At 44.3% G+C, this 19355-nt stretch overlaps 1 protein-coding gene across 1 annotated transcript in view; it reads left to right on the top strand.

The window, feature by feature from the left end:
• Positions 1-915: 915 nt before the first annotated feature.
• The window catches only part of GRPR (gastrin releasing peptide receptor), a 45168-nt gene continuing 26728 nt past the window's right edge, over positions 916-19355 (top strand). Inside the window, exon 1 of the mRNA XM_004709942.2 lies at positions 916-1372. Coding sequence (XP_004709999.1) covers positions 951-1372 — 422 coding nt within the window. The 5' untranslated portion in view covers positions 916-950. The remainder of the gene's footprint in view (positions 1373-19355) is intronic.

Here is a 19355-nt window from a genome sequence, read left to right as displayed (position 1 = left end):
CCTCCTCAGGTGTCCTTGCTGCCCAGTCCAGGGGACCTGAATGGCTTGAGAAGTAGCAATCTCTTTCAAAGAGACGGTGCAAACATCACACACAGGCACCTGGGCCTCTGAGTACATTTAATTCCCTGACAGGTCTGCTTTTATCGCCACTGTAACCGTGCATTCTGCGGCACGGGGAAAGAAGAGAAAATGGGCTGTGAGCCCCACATGGAGGCTTGAGATAGAAGATCAGAAAGCTTCCCCAAGAGCTAGCAAAGTTCATTAAATTCCACGCCCCCGCCCCGCCCAGAGGCACTGCTTGCTGCAGGGAGCCCCTCAGGGTATCTGGGCAGCCTCCTAACACCTGCAGTCCCCTCTGGGGAAGGTGGGTGACTAAGGGCAGTGATGGAAGTGGCCAGCAGGGGGCTGGCATTCTCTGTCTAGAAGTGGCCTTGCTCCCCGTCAGCACCTCAGCTCAACAGAGCTGCCGTTTGCTGGTGTAGCCAGTGACGTGCAAAGCATCCTGCCTATAGGATTGGAGGCTTTCTCAGTGCAGTTTTTTTCTACCCACTTTAAACTTCAGGTTCTAAATATCAGGAAAGCCAGGAAATACTGTGTGGAAACAGCAGGCAAAAGTTCTCTGGGCACTGCAGTCAGAGGCATCCGACCAGGATGGAGGCAGAAAGCTGATTCGGGACAGGTTGACCCCTCTGCCCTCTTTCTGGTGGTGGTTTTTCGGTTGTTGTTAACTTATTGAACTGGGAGATATCGGGCATCGGTCACGTGAAGGCCACAGCAGCTCCGGGCTCCAAATAGTCACAGACAGCGTTGAGGATCCTAGTCTGCATGCACTGGGAGCATTTTTATTCTCGAAGAAAAAGAGGCCAGCATAGACCTTATCCTCATCGCCTCCCAACTGTCAGATTACGACGTGAAGAAGAGGGGCTCCAGGCCCTTGTAGGTGGGGAGGAATGGAGACCATGGCTCTCAATGACTGCTTCCTCCGAAACTTGGACTTGGACAGTTTGCTGCCCTGCAACATCTCTAATCACAGTGCGGACTTCTCAGGGACCAATGACTGGTTCCACCCGGGCATCCTCTATGTCATCCCGGTGGTGTATGGCGTGATCATCCTGATAGGTCTGGTTGGCAACATCACCCTCATCAAGATCTTCTGTACGGTCAAGTCCATGCGCAACGTGCCCAACCTGTTCATCTCCAGTCTGGCCTTGGGAGACCTGCTCCTCCTGGTAACGTGTGCCCCTGTGGATGCCAGCAGGTACGTGGCCGACAGATGGCTGTTTGGCCGGATTGGCTGCAAACTGATTCCCTTCATCCAGCTCACCTCGGTGGGGGTGTCTGTCTTCACACTCACTGCTCTCTCGGCAGACAGGTAAGTCCGGGCGAAAAGTTACTGACTCTCTGAAGTGGCGGTGGGGACGGCGGGGTGGGGGGTGCCCCCACGTTGTGACAGACTGTGGGCACAACGGGAAGTTTTACTCCGTTTCAGAGTCCCTTGCCAGGCATGTTTTGTCCCCGGGATCACAGGGCATAGAAGGAAAGAAAAGCAAGTGAATGGCAGGACGAAAGGAGACAAATGAGCCCAAAGTGTAAGATGGAAGTGAATTTTCTGGAGCTCAATCAATTTAGCATGATCCCTTCCTCCCACGGTCTTCCTCCCCGCACAATTCATGGACGGGTGAGCAACGCTGACACATTCCATACGAGTTGAAACCTCAGGCAAAGATTTCTCAAAACCATTCAAAGCTTTGGGGCAACAGGAAAGACCCCTGGCATGTCTGTGTCTCAAGTTCTCCCTCCAGCAGGAGCCCAGCAAGGGCAGGGCAGAAGCCACACTTCTGTGAAATTCGTTTGCTTCACTCGCTGGCACTACTCTTAGCTGATTTTGTTTGGGTCTGTCTGAGATGGAAAGATTTGCATGTTGCTATTTGGAAGTATCTCTGAAATCACATCATGTAGTCCTTGGATTCCCCACTCCCCTGGAGAAAGCTCCATTCAAGGCTGGGTTCTAATTTTAACATCTGTATCAGTGTGTGCCCATATACAATGCTTTAAAGGACTGAGGGGTGCGGAATTGAGTGCAGTGTTTTATTCTGGTAACGAATACATACTGGGGAATGTAAAGTGTCATTGTTTGTGGGACCACATGGCTTAGACAGTCACATTTATTCCCACTTCAAAATTCATATTGTAGTCTTTCAACCTCTATCAAGTGTCCATCGGGTTGAAAGCCCTGACTGGAATTAACCAGCCAGGAAATCGTTGCAGGTCATTCCCACACATTGCCTGTGGGCCGTATCCCTCCCTAGTCATTTCGGCCCTATAGAAACTTGGAACGGGAAGGAAGAGACTCCCAAACACTGCCTAGACGATCTGATCAAATTAAGAACAAATGGGTCCCACGAACCAGAGGCTGGTTCATTTTTTAATCTTCAAACCAAGCTTAGGTTGTGCTGCTGCTATTGCAGACACTTGCAAGTTTGGATACAGAAAGCTCTGGGTTCTCCTCTTGGAGAGGCACGGAACAGTCCCCAGGTCCCTAGTCACGGACAAATAAAGATTGCCTTATCGGGGTTTGTAGGCATGTATTCCTCCTACGGAGCTGCCCCAAGTCCACAGGGGACTTTCAAAGATAGAGAAGTAGCACACAGTTGAGGTTTCTACTCCCCACCCCACCCCAGGGTCTCTTCCTTCACTCCACCTGCTAGTGACTCCAAAACACCCCTGCCCCCTCCCCAGGGTAGGGAGGATGGCAGGTAGTTTGGAGTGTTGAGTCTGGGCTGGCATGAGGGCTGTGTTTGGAGGGCAGTGGCCAAGGGCACTTCAAGATAAGGGTGATTTTCTGGGTGGGCCAAAGAGATTGCAGTTCTCGGCTGGAGTGGGCATGCACTGGAGCAGCTGGTATTAGGGCTGGGAGGGAGGCAACTCTGCTCTGGAGTTTCAGGCACTGGGGATTCCCCATCTCCCAAAAGGGGGAGGGGGCACTCTTCAGAGTGGGGAGGCACCAATGAGTTCCCAGGGAGTTCATGTCTACTGTGTGCCCCTCCTGAGTTCAGAAAGTTCTGCTGGCTCCCCTATAGTGAATGTGTTTTTGTTTTTGTTTTGCTAAGGGTGAGAAAAGCTGGTCAAGTGACTGACAGGCAGGAGTTCTCATCCACTGCCACAAGATTGACGGGGAGTTGCTTGAATAATGGAAGATGGTCCTTTTTTCATTTATCTCATCTTTTAAGAACAATTGAATTCTTATAATGGCCTTTAGAGGTTAGCAAGATATATATATGTATGTATATAGGTGTGTGTGTGTATGTATGAATACATATACATACTCATTGCCTTCAAATTCTGACTCGTAGCGACCCTATAGCACAGAGTAGAACTGCCCCCATAGAGTTTTCCAGGCTGTACCTTTTATGGAAGAAGACAATTGCATCCTTCGTTCTCCTCTGGAGTGACAGGTGGCTTGACCTGCTGATCTTCCAGTTAGCAGTGCATATTTAACCACTACAGCACTAGGACTCCTTGTACATATATGATGGGGCTTCATTTTTCAAGTTCATGGAAAAGTAGAATGAAAAGATAATGGGAACATTTTAATGAACTTGTTGGATCCTCCTCGTCCATGTATAAATAGACATAAGGAAGCCTGGTGGTGCAATGTTGAATCACTTGACTGCTAACCAAAAGGTTGGTAGTTTGAATTCCCCCAGCAGTGCTGAGGGCAAAAGACCTGGCAATCTGTCCCTGTAGATGTGACAGTCTAAACAGGCCTCTGTGGCTGTTCTGCTCTGTCACCTGTGCTCACGAGGATTTGGAATTGATTTCATGGCACACAACATATAAGTAATCCTTAGATTATTTCTTATAAACAAAGCCCAATCTCTAAATAGTAAGCTCTACAGAACAACAGAAACCCCACCCAGGTGGACATACAGAATACCTCCAGCACCCCACCCCCACCTCACCCCCGGAGTTTCTCTTGTGCCCCTGCTCAATTAATACCTCCATCCTCTGATTTCTGTCACAGATTATTTGACTAGGTCTTTAATATCATGTAAATGGAGTCATCATCTAGCAAGTGCTCCTTTGTGTCTACTTTTGGGGGCTTACTTAGATCTGTGATGCTCATCTTTCTTGGTGTACATAGTTATGGTTTATTCCTTTTTGATTGTTGTGTAGTATTCCACCGAGTGACTACGCCTCTGTTTCATGACTTATATTGGTGCATACTTGGTTGTTTCTACTTTCAGGTTGATAATCACCTGCTCTGGACATTCTTAAGCATGCCATTTGTGGGGACACAAGTGCTCCTATCTCTTGTGAGTGGAGTCACTGGGCCATGTTGTTGCTGGGTGCTGTCCAGTCAATTTTGACTCGCGTGACAGTGTAGAAGTGCCCCATATAGTTTTCTTGGCTGTTTCTCTACATTATCCCCATTTTACAGATGAGGATACTTTGCCACCAGTGAGACATCAGGGGGAGCCCTGGTGGGATAGTGGTTATGAGTTGGACTGCTAACCTCAAGGTCAGCAGTTTGAAACCACCAACTGATCCATGGGAGAAACTCCTGTAAAGAGTTACAGTCTTAGAAACCCATGAGGACACTTCTATTTTGTCCTATAGGGTCGCTATGAGGTCAGCTCGATGACAGTGAATTTAGCTTTGTTTGTTGTTGTTGATGTTATTTTCCCACTGAGCAACTGGTTGGTTTGAACTGCAGACCTTGAGATTAGAAGCCCAACGAGTAATCAACTACACCACCAGAGCCCTTTGTAGGATGTGTATAGTTAGTATATAGTGTCAAATAGCATTTGTATCCACCCAGAGATGCCACAGATGAAATATCTGGCAATCGGCTTCTGAAAAAAAAAAAATAACAGCCATTGAAAATAACCTGGAGCATAGTTCTACACTGACACGCAGGGGGTTGCCTCAAGGCCAGTGATCCTGTAAGCATTTTAGTTTTTCCATTTTTTATCCAACAAACGGTATTGCCACTAAAATAAAAAATTTCCCCTTAAGTAAGTGTGTTGTTAAAATCTCTTTTTCCAAGTGCAAGCAAGCCAAAATCAGGATCAAGGCAGGAGTTAAGCAAATTCTTTCTGTCAAGGGTGATCCAGTAATTGTTTAGGCTTGGGGGGGGGCGGCACACGATCTTTCTCGCAACTTTTCATCTGTGCTATTGTGTCCTGACAGCAGCATAGATTGGACAGAAAAGACTATGTGCCCATAATGCTTTATTTACAAACATAAGCAGCTGGCCGACTTTGCTGATCAGGGAAGTTTGTCCTAAAAGCATTTACTGAATTCTACAAAAACAAAATTGTCTCACGGCCTCCCAAAACAGCCCCGGTAAGGCACTGGGAGGACCCAGGCCCTTTTCACTGAGGGGTGGGGGGTCGGGGGGTGGAGCAGAATCTATATGATGGCAGTGGTGGCAGATGGCTTATTCAGAGGCAGGATGGGAAACTCACCTGGGTTTGCCTGGCACCTTCCCAGTTTCCTACTAGAGGTCTGTTGCCTGGGGATGCCTTCAGCCTCAGGTAAAAGGGATTGATTGGTCATCATAGCAGAAGACTCCAAACAGGCTGATCACTGAACTCACTGGGTGAGTGTGTGGGTGTGGGGGGTACTTTCAAATAGACGTCATGGGGCCTATCCAGTGAAGGTTCCCATCCATGCTTGAGAGCTCCCCAGCTGTCTCAGGTAAGCCTAAATTACAGACATCCAACAAGGTGTCTTAAATGACACACTTCAAGGGGTCAACATTTCCACTGGAAAGACTGGAATCATCTGTGTGATCCTTTCCATTTCCTTATCCTTCCATTATATTCAGTTAGAACCACAACTTACAAACTTAATCATCAGGCCACTGTGGGAGAACAGCAAGGTATAAATTAGGTGGGTGCTCTGTGTTTTCCCTACTCTAATAATGTTGCTAGGCTTTTCATCTCTTGGGCAAAACAAAAGGATACCCACCCTGATTGTCTCTCCTCCTCCCTCCCTCCCTCTTTCCCATCTGCCTTCCCTTCCTGTCTTTTTGAGTGCTGCTGAAATTCTGGTGGCTAGTGATTCTGCACTGGGCTGCTAACTGCAAGGTCCTCAGTTTGAAACCATCAGTTACTCTGTGGGAAAAAGAGTCTCAGGAACTCACAGGGGCAGTTCTACCTTGTCCTACAGGGTCACCATCAACTCAATGACAATAAGTTTGGTTGTTGTTGTTTGGGGGGAGAACAACTCACTATAATGCAAATATTATACATTACGGACCTACAGACATGTGTATGACTACTGTTTGATATTTTTCTTTCTTTGTTTTGTCACGTGCCCCAAACTCAAACCAAGCCTACAGCCGTTGGGTTGATTCTGACTCAGAGAGATCCAATTGGGCAGGGTAGCAGCGCCCCTTTGGGTTTCTGAGAATTTGAAGAAGAAGAAAGAGGGAGAAGGAGAAGATCTTTACGGGACTGGACAGCCTTATTTTTCCAGTTGGAGTGGTTGGTGGGTTTGAACCGCTGACCTTGTTAGCAGCTCTGTACGTTTTTAAAAGTCTGGAGTCAATATTTGTCTATTACGAGATCTTCCATCAAATATATATATAATTATACAGAGTTATGGCTCCTTTGACGAAATTGGGAAGCCAGGTAACACCAGCCCTTCCATTCAGCCTGTGGTTGCTAGTCCCCTTTAGAAAGGCCAGATTGTCTCTCCTCCTCCTCAGTCCCATGAGACTCTGCCGCTCCTTTGTGTCATCTGCCCAGCACTGAAGTTTCCACCCCTTCTCTCATGCCGTCAAGAACATGGTGAATGTGAAATACTTTATAACGTTGGTGTTGGTGTTCTTCACAACTCTTTGGATATGTGAACAAAGTCATAGACGCCCAATAAATATTTGTCAGTTATTTCATTACCAGCCAACCATTAGCAGAGCATTAGCAGACTGTTGGTTTGTGGATCTTTGGTTTTCATTACCAAGAGGAACATCAGATGATCTTTGGCAACTTCCCTTGTTCCAGATGGTATGCATTTGACAGAATTTGGGGAGTCAACCAGAAGACTCGCACACTGAATGATCATCAGAACCATACTCACAGCCACTGGGTCAATTCTGACTCATAGTGACCTGGTGTAGAGTTTCCAAGGCTGTAGAATTTTATGAGAACAGAAAGCCTTCCTTATCTCACAGAATGGTTAGTGGGTTTGAACTGCTGGTCTTACTGTTAAGAGTCCAATGCTTACACGGCAGCACCGCCAGGGCTCTTTGAACCCTACAGGAGCCAGAGAGAAGTGTTAAAAATATATAGATGCCTAGACCACATCCCTTGTCTACTGAGTCAGTCTCTGAGGTGTTTCTGGGTGAGTAGTGATCACCACCCAGCCTAGCCCCTTACTGGCTGACCAGCAAAGCCAGTTCTTGCCCCAACCTCCTTCCTGCAGTCCTCTCATTGCTCAGATACATTGAATCATTGTCAACACGGAAAAGGCTATCAGGTTTCTGGAGAAGTTCACACTGCTACCACAATGTCAAAGGGATGCCATGAAGCAGTTCCACCAAGCAGACTTCTGGGACTCACATGACTGACCAATGGCTGGTCTGCATGCAATTCCCATCCCTGCTGACCCCCCACCCACCCTTTCCCTCTCCCTGCAGCTACCTGGACCCAGTAAACCTCTCCTTCCTTGCTCATGTCCTCCGACTCTCACCAACTACTAGCTACTAGCTAACTACTCCACGAAAAAAGAGATGTTTCCATAAAGATGACAGTGAAAAATCCCACTGTGGGGCAGTTGTACTCTGTCGGGCTACTGTGATCTGTCGTCTAGAGTTGCTATGTGTCAGAACCAACTGAAAGGCACACAACACCAGCAACTTCTCATCCCACATCGTGTGAGCTTGGAATGGGATCAACAGACTTGCCATTACCACCTGTATTAGAGAACAGGATCAAGTCATTTACTTCTCAGACCTTCTCAGACTTAATGATCTAAGGTGCGTCCATTTTTATCTGTCATCTAGCCTATTGTTCAGAGTATGCCTCAACCTTTACCCAAACCCTAACTTGGACCACTCTAGAACAAATTTCCCAGCCCTCTTCTAAATATGGAACTGATGGTCTGAGCCATTCTTTGGCAACGAGTTGTGAAGTACATTGTGACATATTTTCTAGCTATTTTAAAGTGTTTCACGCATTTGTCTTTTTTTTCAGTCCCTCATATAGTTATACTTTAACTTATTAGGTGGACTCTTTCATTTTGTACAGCTGTGTTAGGTTTGGGGGCTGTACAGGACAATTGTGTAGAAGGTACAGCGAGTTCTTCTAGCTCTCCTCTCCCCCGACACTGTTTCTCTTATTACTAATATCTTCCATCCCTGTGGCCCATTTCTTTCGATGGATGCACCAACCTGGACACATCAGTGTGTGTTCTACAGTTCCATGTGTTTTGACAAATACATGATGTCATGGGTGCATATCACACTATCATCTAGGATAGTTTCCTTGTGCTAAAAATGTCCTGTGCTCCACCTACTCATCCCCCTATCCTAAATCCCTAGCAGCTTCTGATCTTTGTACTGTCTCTGTGGTTTTCCAGAATGCCATATAGTTGGAATCATACAGTATTCAGGTTTCTCAGACTTTGGGTAGAGTATTAAGAATGCTAAGGAAAGAGGTTTTACATCTATACTCTCATCTTTCCCATGGTTCCTTGCAACAAATATGCGATCCATTAATATTGGTTGATTAAAACTATGGCTACTTAATGCATACTATTCTCCTTATTCTCATTGTTTCCCTTCTTTGGGGGACTCATCTGAAAGCATGCTTTTAAAATGTATTATGTAGCTTGCCTGCTTTGTATCTGTTCCTCTATATTAGCCTTTAATTACCTGGGAAAAGGCCAAAAAAAACCCAAAGAAAATTATCCTTTTAGAGTCAGTAAGTTTATTTGGAATATGAGTAGATGAGTGGATGGATGGGTGGATGGATGGATGGATGGATGGATGGATGGATGGATGGATGGATGGATACATGGATACATGGAAGAGTAGTTGGGTGAGTGGATGAGTGAATGCATGGATTAGTGAACAGATGGATACACAGAGAGGGGAATGATTGGATGACTCAGTAGCCACATGTTGTTGGTGGTCACTGTATTGGACAGCACAGATATAGGGCATTCCCATCATCACAAAAATGTCTATTGGGTAGTGCTTAAGAGAGTGTTCTGTTGGAAGACATCTGCAGGTGAAGAAGGAGAAAACTAGAGAAGCCAGCACAATTGTCGTTCACAGGCTTAGGGAATTTAAGCATCTCATCAATGAAGTTTTGAGATCAGTAGACTCCACGAAGAATCTGGTTTTCAGCTTGGCATCATGAACTTCAGCCTGATCTTTCCATTCTCTATTGCAGCCTATCTTTGTAGCCTCCTCTCCCAAGACGTACCAGAGCAGACATTGCTTTAGCCCCACTCTTATTGTTGCCTCCCACATGCCCCACCAGACTTCACCGGTTCTGACAGCTGGGCAATTTTCTCTTCATCCATCCCAATCCTAGGAGACCTAGTACAAGTCCCTCCTCCATGATGAAGCATATCCTATCATTTGCTTTCATTGATCTTTCCCTTTCCTGAGACATTCCTGTATTGTTCTTTAAATACCAAATCTATCCAGACTTGTATTACTAGGTCCTTTTTGATAGATGTGTTTTCTATTTCCTTAATGATAAGGACAGCTCCTGACACTCAGCCCCACACCTCACACCTCACACCTAGTAAGAAGACAGTAACTACCGCTTGGCAGATATTTGAGCAGCGGGGAAATGATAAAGCCCAGACGCTAGAAATCAAAGTCATTCGAAGTTCATGGAGTCCTAAGCCCTCTGTTGACACAAAGACCAAAAGAGATGATGGGATCTGACCTGATCACAATGAATTCAGAGTACAATTCAAGTCCCAATTCTTCCAGGGGAACTGGAGATTTCTTCTCAGAAGCCATCATAACACCCAGTGTGATTCCCTTTCTCTTTTGTGGAGAGTGAACAACTGAGCCCAACTCCTTTCTGAAGGAAGATACTCTGAGGGACTCAGAGTTTCCAAAGGTTCCTCTTCTGTTCTAGAAGCTTCTTTTCTTCACTGATCTCAAGGAGGCATTGACCCCTTGCTCACAAGAAAAGAGATTTCATTTCATTTCTTGTAAAGCCTCCTTCTGGCTGAGCCTTCTGTTGACAGAGTTTACGTGAACTACCAGGCTATACCTTTCCTGTATTATGATTCTTCTGAAACACGTGCTGCCAGGGAACGGCACAGCTGCCGAAAGGCTCAGAGGACAGGTGCAAGGGAAGTGGGGTTTCCCAGCACGGCCCTTTCAGCTGGAGTGCCACAGAGGAGGACAAGGGCAGGCGGCACAGAACTCTGACCTTGTCTCGCACACAGTGTCTTTTAAAGTGCTGGGATTTTATGTGACTAATTAAGTATCATTTCCAGCAACTTCATGTGCACAGAGGCAAAAAAGCACAAGGCTGATCATGCAATACAGAAACATAGCCTGAAAGCATTCCCTGGTGAGGTTTTTTGAGCTGTGCTTGTCAATAACATCCTTTGGAAATAGACTACATTTGCATTTTTTGCACTTGTAAATCCTCCTGCTGTGCAGGGTTTGCATAAATTCCCTCTTAATTAAAACACATGTTTTGCAGAATAAACGGGGGAAAATGGTCTCCTCTTTTTCTCTCAGCATTGACTGGATGGCAGTGAGTTTACTTAAGTAACAGAGGGAAGAAGGGTTTTTGTATTTTGCAATCATCTTTGAAGCATCTCATATTCCGTCAACAGATAAAAGGGTTCAATTGGCCTGGGGAACCCTTCAGTGGCTGCTAGCTTTTCATGATGTTTACTCATTCAATGTGACCGCCTCAAAAAGGATAATTCTTGGCCAGTTGATATAAAGGACTGACCACCACTGCCCCATCAAAGACCGAAGGACGTGATTCATGAAGGTGGCAAAGAAGATTAAGAGGACCGTGGACTGCCAGAAGAAACACGTCGGTCTCAGAGGAAGTACTGTCAGCATGCTCTTTAGAAGAGAGGATGGCGAGACTTCCGTACATTGCACATTAGCAGGGACCAGTCCCTGGAGAAGAACATCAGGCTTGGTAATGGACAGGGCCGGGGAGGGGGGAGGGGGAAGACCCTTGACGAGATGGATTGATGCAGTGACTGCAACAATGGGCTTAAACACACTAATGATTGTGAAGATGTCCGTACAGTTGGTTTGAGACGGAACCAACTTGATAGTACCATACGTGGCAACAAAAATAATATCCCATCACCCAATTTCTTTCTTCTGGTTTATTGAGGTACCGTTTACATCCAATTTTAGTGGTACATTTCTATGAATTTGGAGAAACGGATATACTCATGCAACCACTACCACTATCAAGATGTAGAACATTTCCATCCAAACATTCTCCCATGTTTCTGTGTAGTCTGTCTTTTGTCTCCACGCACAGCTCCTAGCACCCACTCTTCTTTGGTCTCAGCTGCCCCATGAAAGGCATCCTGTAGGAGATCCCTCTTGGAGTGTGTTGATTTTTTGCAACTCATGCTATTGCCTGCATCCCTAGTCCTTTTGTGTTTATTGCTGAGCAATCCTTCATTGCATGGGTCTACCTTAGTTTGTTCATCCATCTGGCAGTGAATGGACATTTTTGAATGATTGTGAATAAAGTTGCCCGAAAAATTCACATAACAGGTTTTGTATGCCTATGTACGTTCATTTTTCTTGAGGAAACATTATCCGGTGTTCTTGTGAGTTGTTCTTGTTCATTTGGCGGCTTCCTTGTTTCTCGTCTGTTAGAATAGATGCTTTAATAGTAATTACAAAAGGCAGAAGGTAATGTCATTCACTACGGTATTCCCTGCAGTTGGAATAGTCCTTAACCTGTACCATGTGTTCAGTGAATGCTTGTTCACTGGCTCCATGAAGGGAGGGTTAAAGGAATGGACGGATCCTGAGTGGTCTCTCTTGACAAGCCTGGATTCTGGGGTATGGACCAGGTGGCCCATTTCTTTTGATGATTAACAGAGTGACTGCAGTGGTTCTGATTCTGGATGCCCAGAGCATATCCAGGTTTAGTAAGACCTGTTTAGAGGCACCTTTCAAGATAAATAAATAAATAAAACTGATGGCTACAAATTAGGTAGAGAAGATAATATTTGAAAGTATTTGGAATTCCTATGTTACATTTCTAAACCACAATACATTTACCAATTTAAATAAACTGGCAAATTTCTCAAACATCACAAATTTCAGAAAAATAACCTAAGGCCTATCCATTAACCCTGACAGGCCTCTATAAGGCTTTTTTTTTTTTTTTTAAATATCTTGGTGGCATCTTCTTTTGTCTCCTCTAAAGTCAACAATTTGGTGATATCCTTTCCTGTAGGAACGACTGAAGTAGACCTGGAAGCATAATGGGTTGAGTTGACCTGTTAATTCCAAGATTGCCTGTTAAGCACAAGCCACTCCTAAGGAGAAAAATGAGTCTTTCTGCTCCCCACAAGTTTACAGCCTCTGAAACCCTACAAAGCACTGCTACTCTGTCCTCCAGGTTGGCTACAGTTGGAATCAACTCAATGGCAGTGGGCTTTTGAGTTTTAGGAAAATTAGAAAGGTTAGTCAATCTCCCAGCACGGTTGCTTACAATTAGCTTTTTATTTAATGAGCGGTTTGAAAAGTTTCTTGCCGTCCTGTAACCGATTTTTGGCAATGCCGTTTCATGGTTCAGGATTGTGATCAACTTTGAGAAAGCCACTATTGAGTTTCGTTCCAGTCTGGGTTGTAAAATTTCACAGCCTGTCAAGTTTTCTTGTGCCTTGGGTAATCTTACGTGCACATTCATCTGATGACACCGATTAACCTGTTGGCCATGGCTGTCTTTATGAGTTTTGTGTTATCTTGTGTGTATGCGTACCTCTCATAGATGGATTTGCTATTTGTAATTCAGCTACAGGTTTGTGCCATGGAAACACAGATAGTCTGAAAGATTCTATTTTGTTTGATTCCCATTTAAACGGAGAACAAACTGTATGATGTGTTCAGAATTGTGATGCTGTATTAGCAAGAATATGCCTAACTGGAGAAACTGGCTTGCATTTGCTGAAACATCAAGGAATATCAATTTTCTACTTATAATTTTATATGTCTAATTATAGGAAATGTTTACATCAACTTACGTACGGCTGCGTACATTCCTCCTCCACTCAGTCACCCACAAGCTCCCAGTGCAAAGTACTGTGGGACACTTTCATATCATGGTACATCTGTTGCCTGAATCTACACATTTGGGTCATGATGTCAATAGTTAGCACAGTGGTCAGTGGTAGTGATCCTAGGATCACTCTTGCTACCCTCGAAGAATGAGCAAGTGCATTGTCATGATGGCGTTGGGAACCTTTTCACTGAAGCTTTTCTGGCCTTTTCCTCACCAAAGCAATTTTCCATTTTCTTTAAACTCCTTCCTAGTAAGCCTCCATGGTTGTTCCATGTCTTTCTAGAATATATATCAAGGTAACCCCTTTGGGGATCCCCGACCATCAGTCACCATCACCTTTCAAAACGGATCTCTCCGCTTTGCATTGCACCGGCCCAGCAGATCCCCTCGGAAGCCACTGTTTGGATTGGACATTGTCTCTGAAGGTACCCTAGGGAGATTCAGACCCCGGTACCATTGACTTTGTTTACAGACATTTTGTTTGGAATAAACCTCGTTTCGTTTAGGCACAAACCTGTACCTGTATGAGCTGTAACCCTAGTAACAATACTTCATGAATGTATGAACCCTTGTATGAATCATGAACGCTCACATCTATCACTTAAAATGTGCTAGGCATGGTGCTAAGGATTTGAGATAGGATGTTTTGATTTGTTCTTCCTCATAGGCATGTTATGATCCCGATTTTACAGATGAGGAAATTGAACCTTGAAAGGTTAGATACTTGGTCATAGGCCATATAGCTCGCAATCTGGCAGTGCCAGCAATAGACTGAGACAGCCTTCTATGTCACCTCTCTTATAATTGGACTCTTTAGTGTATGTAACGCAATACTGACATACTTGGATTCAAAGCTGCCATATTATTTGGGGGGGCTTTTTAAAATTGGTCTTCCTTGTTTCATTATCCGATTTCCTTTCCTTGTTACCTTCGGTTAAGAAAATACTTTCATGGTTTGTTCATTATAACATTCTTGCTCTTTTTAACATTCTTGTAGGGACTCCTCTAGAGCTCACATCACGCCCTCTTGACTTACCAGAATCAACCATAAACTAACTAGAACTTGCCTACTTTTCAGAAAAAGGCAAGGAAAATAAACGCACTACTGCTGAATCACTTCCGACTCTGTAGGGTTTCGGAAACTGTGAATCGTTACAGGAGCGGACGGTCCCATCTTTCTGTTGAGGAGCCACCGGTGGGTTTGCAGTAAGAATAGTAAGGACAGTTGAAATTCATTTTTAATTCCTTACTGCCTTTTCCCCCCCTTCCTAGAAGGAATCTCTGGGTGGTACAAATAGTTAAGTGCTTCACATCTCTTTGAAAGGTGGGTAGTTTGAACCCACCCAGAGCAGCAGCCTTGGAACAAAAGCGTGGGGGCCACCGCCATTGGAAACTGTATGGGGCGCAGGCCTACTTGGACACAGTGGGGTGTCTCCATGTCCCATAAAATTTAGACTCTTTTTTCTGTATTTTTCATACTTTTAAATTTTTTTCTTGCTGTACTTCAGTCTGGCCATTTTCTTCTTATTTTTCATTTTACTAGTCCTTTCTTCAGCTGTGTCTAGTCTGTGTGTGAACTTCCCATTTAATTCTTAGTTTTAGTTTCATATGTTGCAGTTCTAGATTGCCATTTGGTGACATCCTGTCATGCAAGTTTTTGAAATTATATATATATATCATATATGTAATATATAAATTATATAGATATTATATATCATTTCAAGAACATACATATATATCCAATCAATTGCAATTCCATCTTGAATATCTCTAAACTCTAACATCAAGCACTTCTATAAGTTTATTCCCATCATGTTTTCCTTCTCTTGGATTTTGACCATTTTGTTCTGTCTCTTGGTCTGTCAGGTAATGCTTGTTTCAAGGTCAGGTTTCAGATATGAAAGTTGTAGATATTTTGAGGCCATGGAGGTGACTCTCTTCCTGAAAAGATAGCACTTGCTTTTGGTAGGCAGGTAACTAATGCCAGAGCATCTACCCAATTCGTAATTGAGTAGATTGGAGGCTGGGCTCCAATCGTTGTGAGCCTCATTCTATTTCTGGCTTCCGTTGGGCATCTCAACTGCAAGCCTGGGATGTTGACTTGGCCGTCTCTCCTTGAGGGACTTTGGGTTCCATTTATTGGTCCTCTTCCTCCTGAATCTCCTGGAAGCCCTGCTCATCTCTCAGTCTGTCCTGCCACTTGAAATGTGGCAAATGCCTCAGGGGAAAGTTACTTGGAACAATACCTTCACCTCTTTCACCTTCTTTCCAGGATTTTGGCTCTTTCAATCCTTCAGGGAGGTGGTATTTCTCTGGGGTTTTCCAAACGAGCTTCTAATTTGTATTTCAGAAGGGCTGAGTTACAACCTGCTAATGTATCAGAGTCAGAAGTGGGAACTCTTCTCCCAGCACTCTTAAAGACCTGTGCTGCTGTCCTAAAGGGACAACAGACAGAGAAGTGCAGAACCACCAACTCGGGCCTGTGGGATCAGCATCCAATGCCTCAAATTATTTGAACAATTTGAGTTCAAGGGCAGGGAGCTCTGGCCAACCTCAGAGTTGAGGAAGTCAGGAACTCGGCTGATGCCTGCAGTGGGGGGACACTGCCAAGTATCTGGGTACATCAAAGCCTCTGGGATCTTGAAAAGAGGCCTGCACTCTACTCCCCAATAAGCAGAAGCCAGCGCTGGCGTTGAGTTCGGCATTGATGGATAGCAGCAGAAATTTCATGGGAAGGCAAGAGCCCAAATGTTCCTAAGGTATAACTCTTTAAACTTTATCCCTTATTATATTTTAGTTTTGCTTTGTACTCAGGCCAGGTGGCTAGTAGTGGTAGATTAAAAAAAAAAAAGGAGGGGAGAAAAAAATTAAGAAATTTGGCATACAAAGTTTTTTTCGTTGTGTGAGAATGTATTGTGACCAGAATTTATTGACAATAATATGTCCATGTGATTTAGTTCTTTTCGCTGTCTCCATATACATAGAATAATAACGGGTTCCCTTAAATTCAAGGTTTCTTTTCTTCCTATGGCAGTGGTAGTTTGAATCGAGCCAGGTAATTTCCGACCAGAGCAAGGTATGAAATACTGGAATGTATTTAAAACAGAATGTAAGTACAACGGAAAAGTAAGTAAAAAACAAAATTTCAGTAACTTCCCCCTGAAAATATGGAAAGCCCTGGTTTTCGAAAAAGTAATCAAAACAGATTGTGTAGAAGTTCAAGATTTTTTTCTTTGTATCCCTTTCCATTGAAATACTCGGAACCATCACTGAACAGCAGGTCCATCGAATCTGGCATCGCATCTCTTCTAGACTGTCAACAGAGGCACAATTAAAGCTTGAGAGAATGGTTAGAGGTACACCTGTGCTACAGGATGGAGAAAGGTGCAGAAAAATATTTCACATTCAATACTCTTGACTTGGGATTTTTAAAGGCCTACACATCTAAAGTGCAATCTTTAGACACTGATCACTTGGATGACAGGAGCCCTGGCGATGCGAATGAGTTGCGCACTTGACTGCTGACCACAAGGTCAGCAGTTGGAGCCCACCAGCCACTCAGAGGAAGAGAGGTGACTCTTTCTGCTCCCCTAAGGATTTCAAATCTGGAAACCCACAGCCGTAGTTCTACCTTGTCCTAGAGGGTTGCTATGAGTTAGCACTGACTTGATGGCAGCGAGTGAGTGAGTGAGTGACTTTTGACCCTGGTGATCTAGATGCTGGTCTTGGTTCTCTGTTGACTAGCTTGGGGACTTCTGAATTACTATTTTATTTTGTATTCATAAGTGAAGGATATAGGACCTGATGACTTTTACCTTTTAGATTGAATTTTTTAAATTGCTTTAAATACAAACTTGGACTCACGGTGACCTCATGTGCATCAGAATAGAACTATGCTCCAAAATTTTCAATGGTTGATTTTTTTTTTTTGGAAGTAGATTATCAGGGCTTTATTCCAAGGTGCCTCGGGAGGAATTAGAACTTCTAATCTGTATGTTATCAGACAAGCGCGTTAACCATTTGGATCACCCAGAGCCTCTTTATACATTTAGTAATAGATGGAATAGATGAATATTTGTATAAAACCCGCTTTCCTTGTTTATTCCGTTGTGGTGGTGGTGGTGGTGGTTAGGCGCTATCAAGCCAATTTTAAACTAACAGTGACCCCAGGTGACAAAATAGACCTTCACTCTAGGGTTTTCAAAGCTGTAATCTACTTAGTCACTGAAAATTTTTCTCTCTTTTTAAAAAAAACAGTTTTATTGGGTCATAATCCACATATCTTACAAGTCAATAGTTCAATCACATCAAGAAGGGTTGTGCAATCATTACCACAGTCCATTTTAGAACATTTTCTTCTTTCCTACGCTCTTCATTTATTAGCTCCTCACTTCCCTCCAACCTCCTCTGCCGTACCCCCAGGAAACCCTTAATCTCATTCCTGGATTTCATATGCCAAAAAACAATAGGAAAACCATAACCAAAGAAACCAAAAACACTCCAGCAACAATAACCAAATCAAATAGAGAAAAACCTCAATTGAAAAGAAAGCAGAAAACATCAGAACCTAGAACAACTTTAAAATGGATCAAAAGGGAAATTTAATAATAAAGGGTTACATTTTAACCTAACTCTTCTCTACAGTGCCCTCTCTCTGACAACAAGGCTATTCACACCCATCAACTATGGTCAGAGGGGCTTCACCAGAGGCTGAATCTATGGATGGACCTTGCAAATGGCTTCCACTGTCATGCATAGCCTTCTATAAACAGGTGTTCACAGTTTAGCTCTAATACCCTTCTGTCCTTCAGATCTGGATTGTATTATTACAATCCTTGAACAACACAGGCTGGTGTACGTCTTTCATGTGGACTTAGTTGGTCTCTCAATTAGATGGATGCTTGCTTGAGGACAAACCTTTAAAGGCCCCAATGCTATTCTTTCTGATTGCCCAGAACCATGTAGTCTCTTCACCAAAATTTGCCATAGCACCCACATCTACAGTGATCTCTTCATGAGAGCAAGCGTCAACCAGGGCCATGTCATAATAACTGATTGTTCTTAGATGGGGACTAGAATTAAGAGCAAGCCCCAAATCCATTCATCTGTCCCATGATTTATATATGTCACTTTATATTGGAGAGCATTATCGATCATCTCCTTGAGGCATGAGGTAATTCTACTGATAGTGTCATTAATTTAGTCAATGGTATAGCATTTAAAACATCATTGAGAAATGATCAGTATACAAATATAGGCTGGCTAGGAATACCAATAAAAATTATTGGCTTGCAGTGCCAGATGAATGCAGCGTGCCAGCAAGGAGTGGGGAGCCTGTGGAGGGGCCAGAGGGCTCGGCCCCCATACCAGCAACGTGGACAGCAGCCCCTCCCCCCACAAGAATTTACTTTAGAGGACTGCACTGAAGCTGCAACTAAGGAAGAGGGGCATGTCTGATCAGAGCACACGGAAGCAAATGAAGGGGGAGGAAGAGAGCGTGGAGCACATCCTGGCCTACCAGGCCTGGAGGACGATATCCCCGCTCTGAACAGCCAATGCACAGAGTGGATAATTTGGCTGATCCCACTATGATACATGCCGTCCCTTGCTGGCCCAGGGCCCTAAGGGGGACAACACTGGAGACTCAGTGTCGGGACTGGCCCCGGGCTGACCCTGCGACACCGAGGCAAACCACTAAAGGCGTGCAGCAGAGCAACCGTGGGAGCAGAGCAGGGAGTCACCAAGGGAGTACAAAGGACAGACTCTGGGGCCAGAGCATGGAACCCCATCAGACCTCACTGGAGGACATGCCTAGAATTAAAAAATCAGACCTTGATCTATTTACAGGTTTTTCTTTCTTTAAAAAAATTGTCTTTTAATTAATTTATTTTTTATGGGCCATTGATTTTCCTTGTTGTAGTCATTGCTGTGTTCTCATTTGTCTCCTATCTTGCTATGGCTTGATTTTAGGTGCATATTGTTATCTATACAGATCTATCTAAATAAGATAGACTGGATGAATAGTCTGGAGGAGAAAACAACGGGACCAATGCTTGGGGGGGGGCACATGGGAGAGGGGGAGGTAGG

The sequence above is a fragment of the Echinops telfairi genome, unplaced genomic scaffold (genome assembly GCF_000313985.2).
Source record: "Echinops telfairi isolate 266 unplaced genomic scaffold, ASM31398v2 ScPeMD7_53;HRSCAF=182, whole genome shotgun sequence".
Classification (NCBI taxonomy): Eukaryota; Metazoa; Chordata; class Mammalia; order Afrosoricida; family Tenrecidae; genus Echinops; species Echinops telfairi.
The sequence above is the reverse complement of the archived record's forward strand: the minus strand, read 5'-3'. Positions and strand labels throughout refer to the sequence as shown.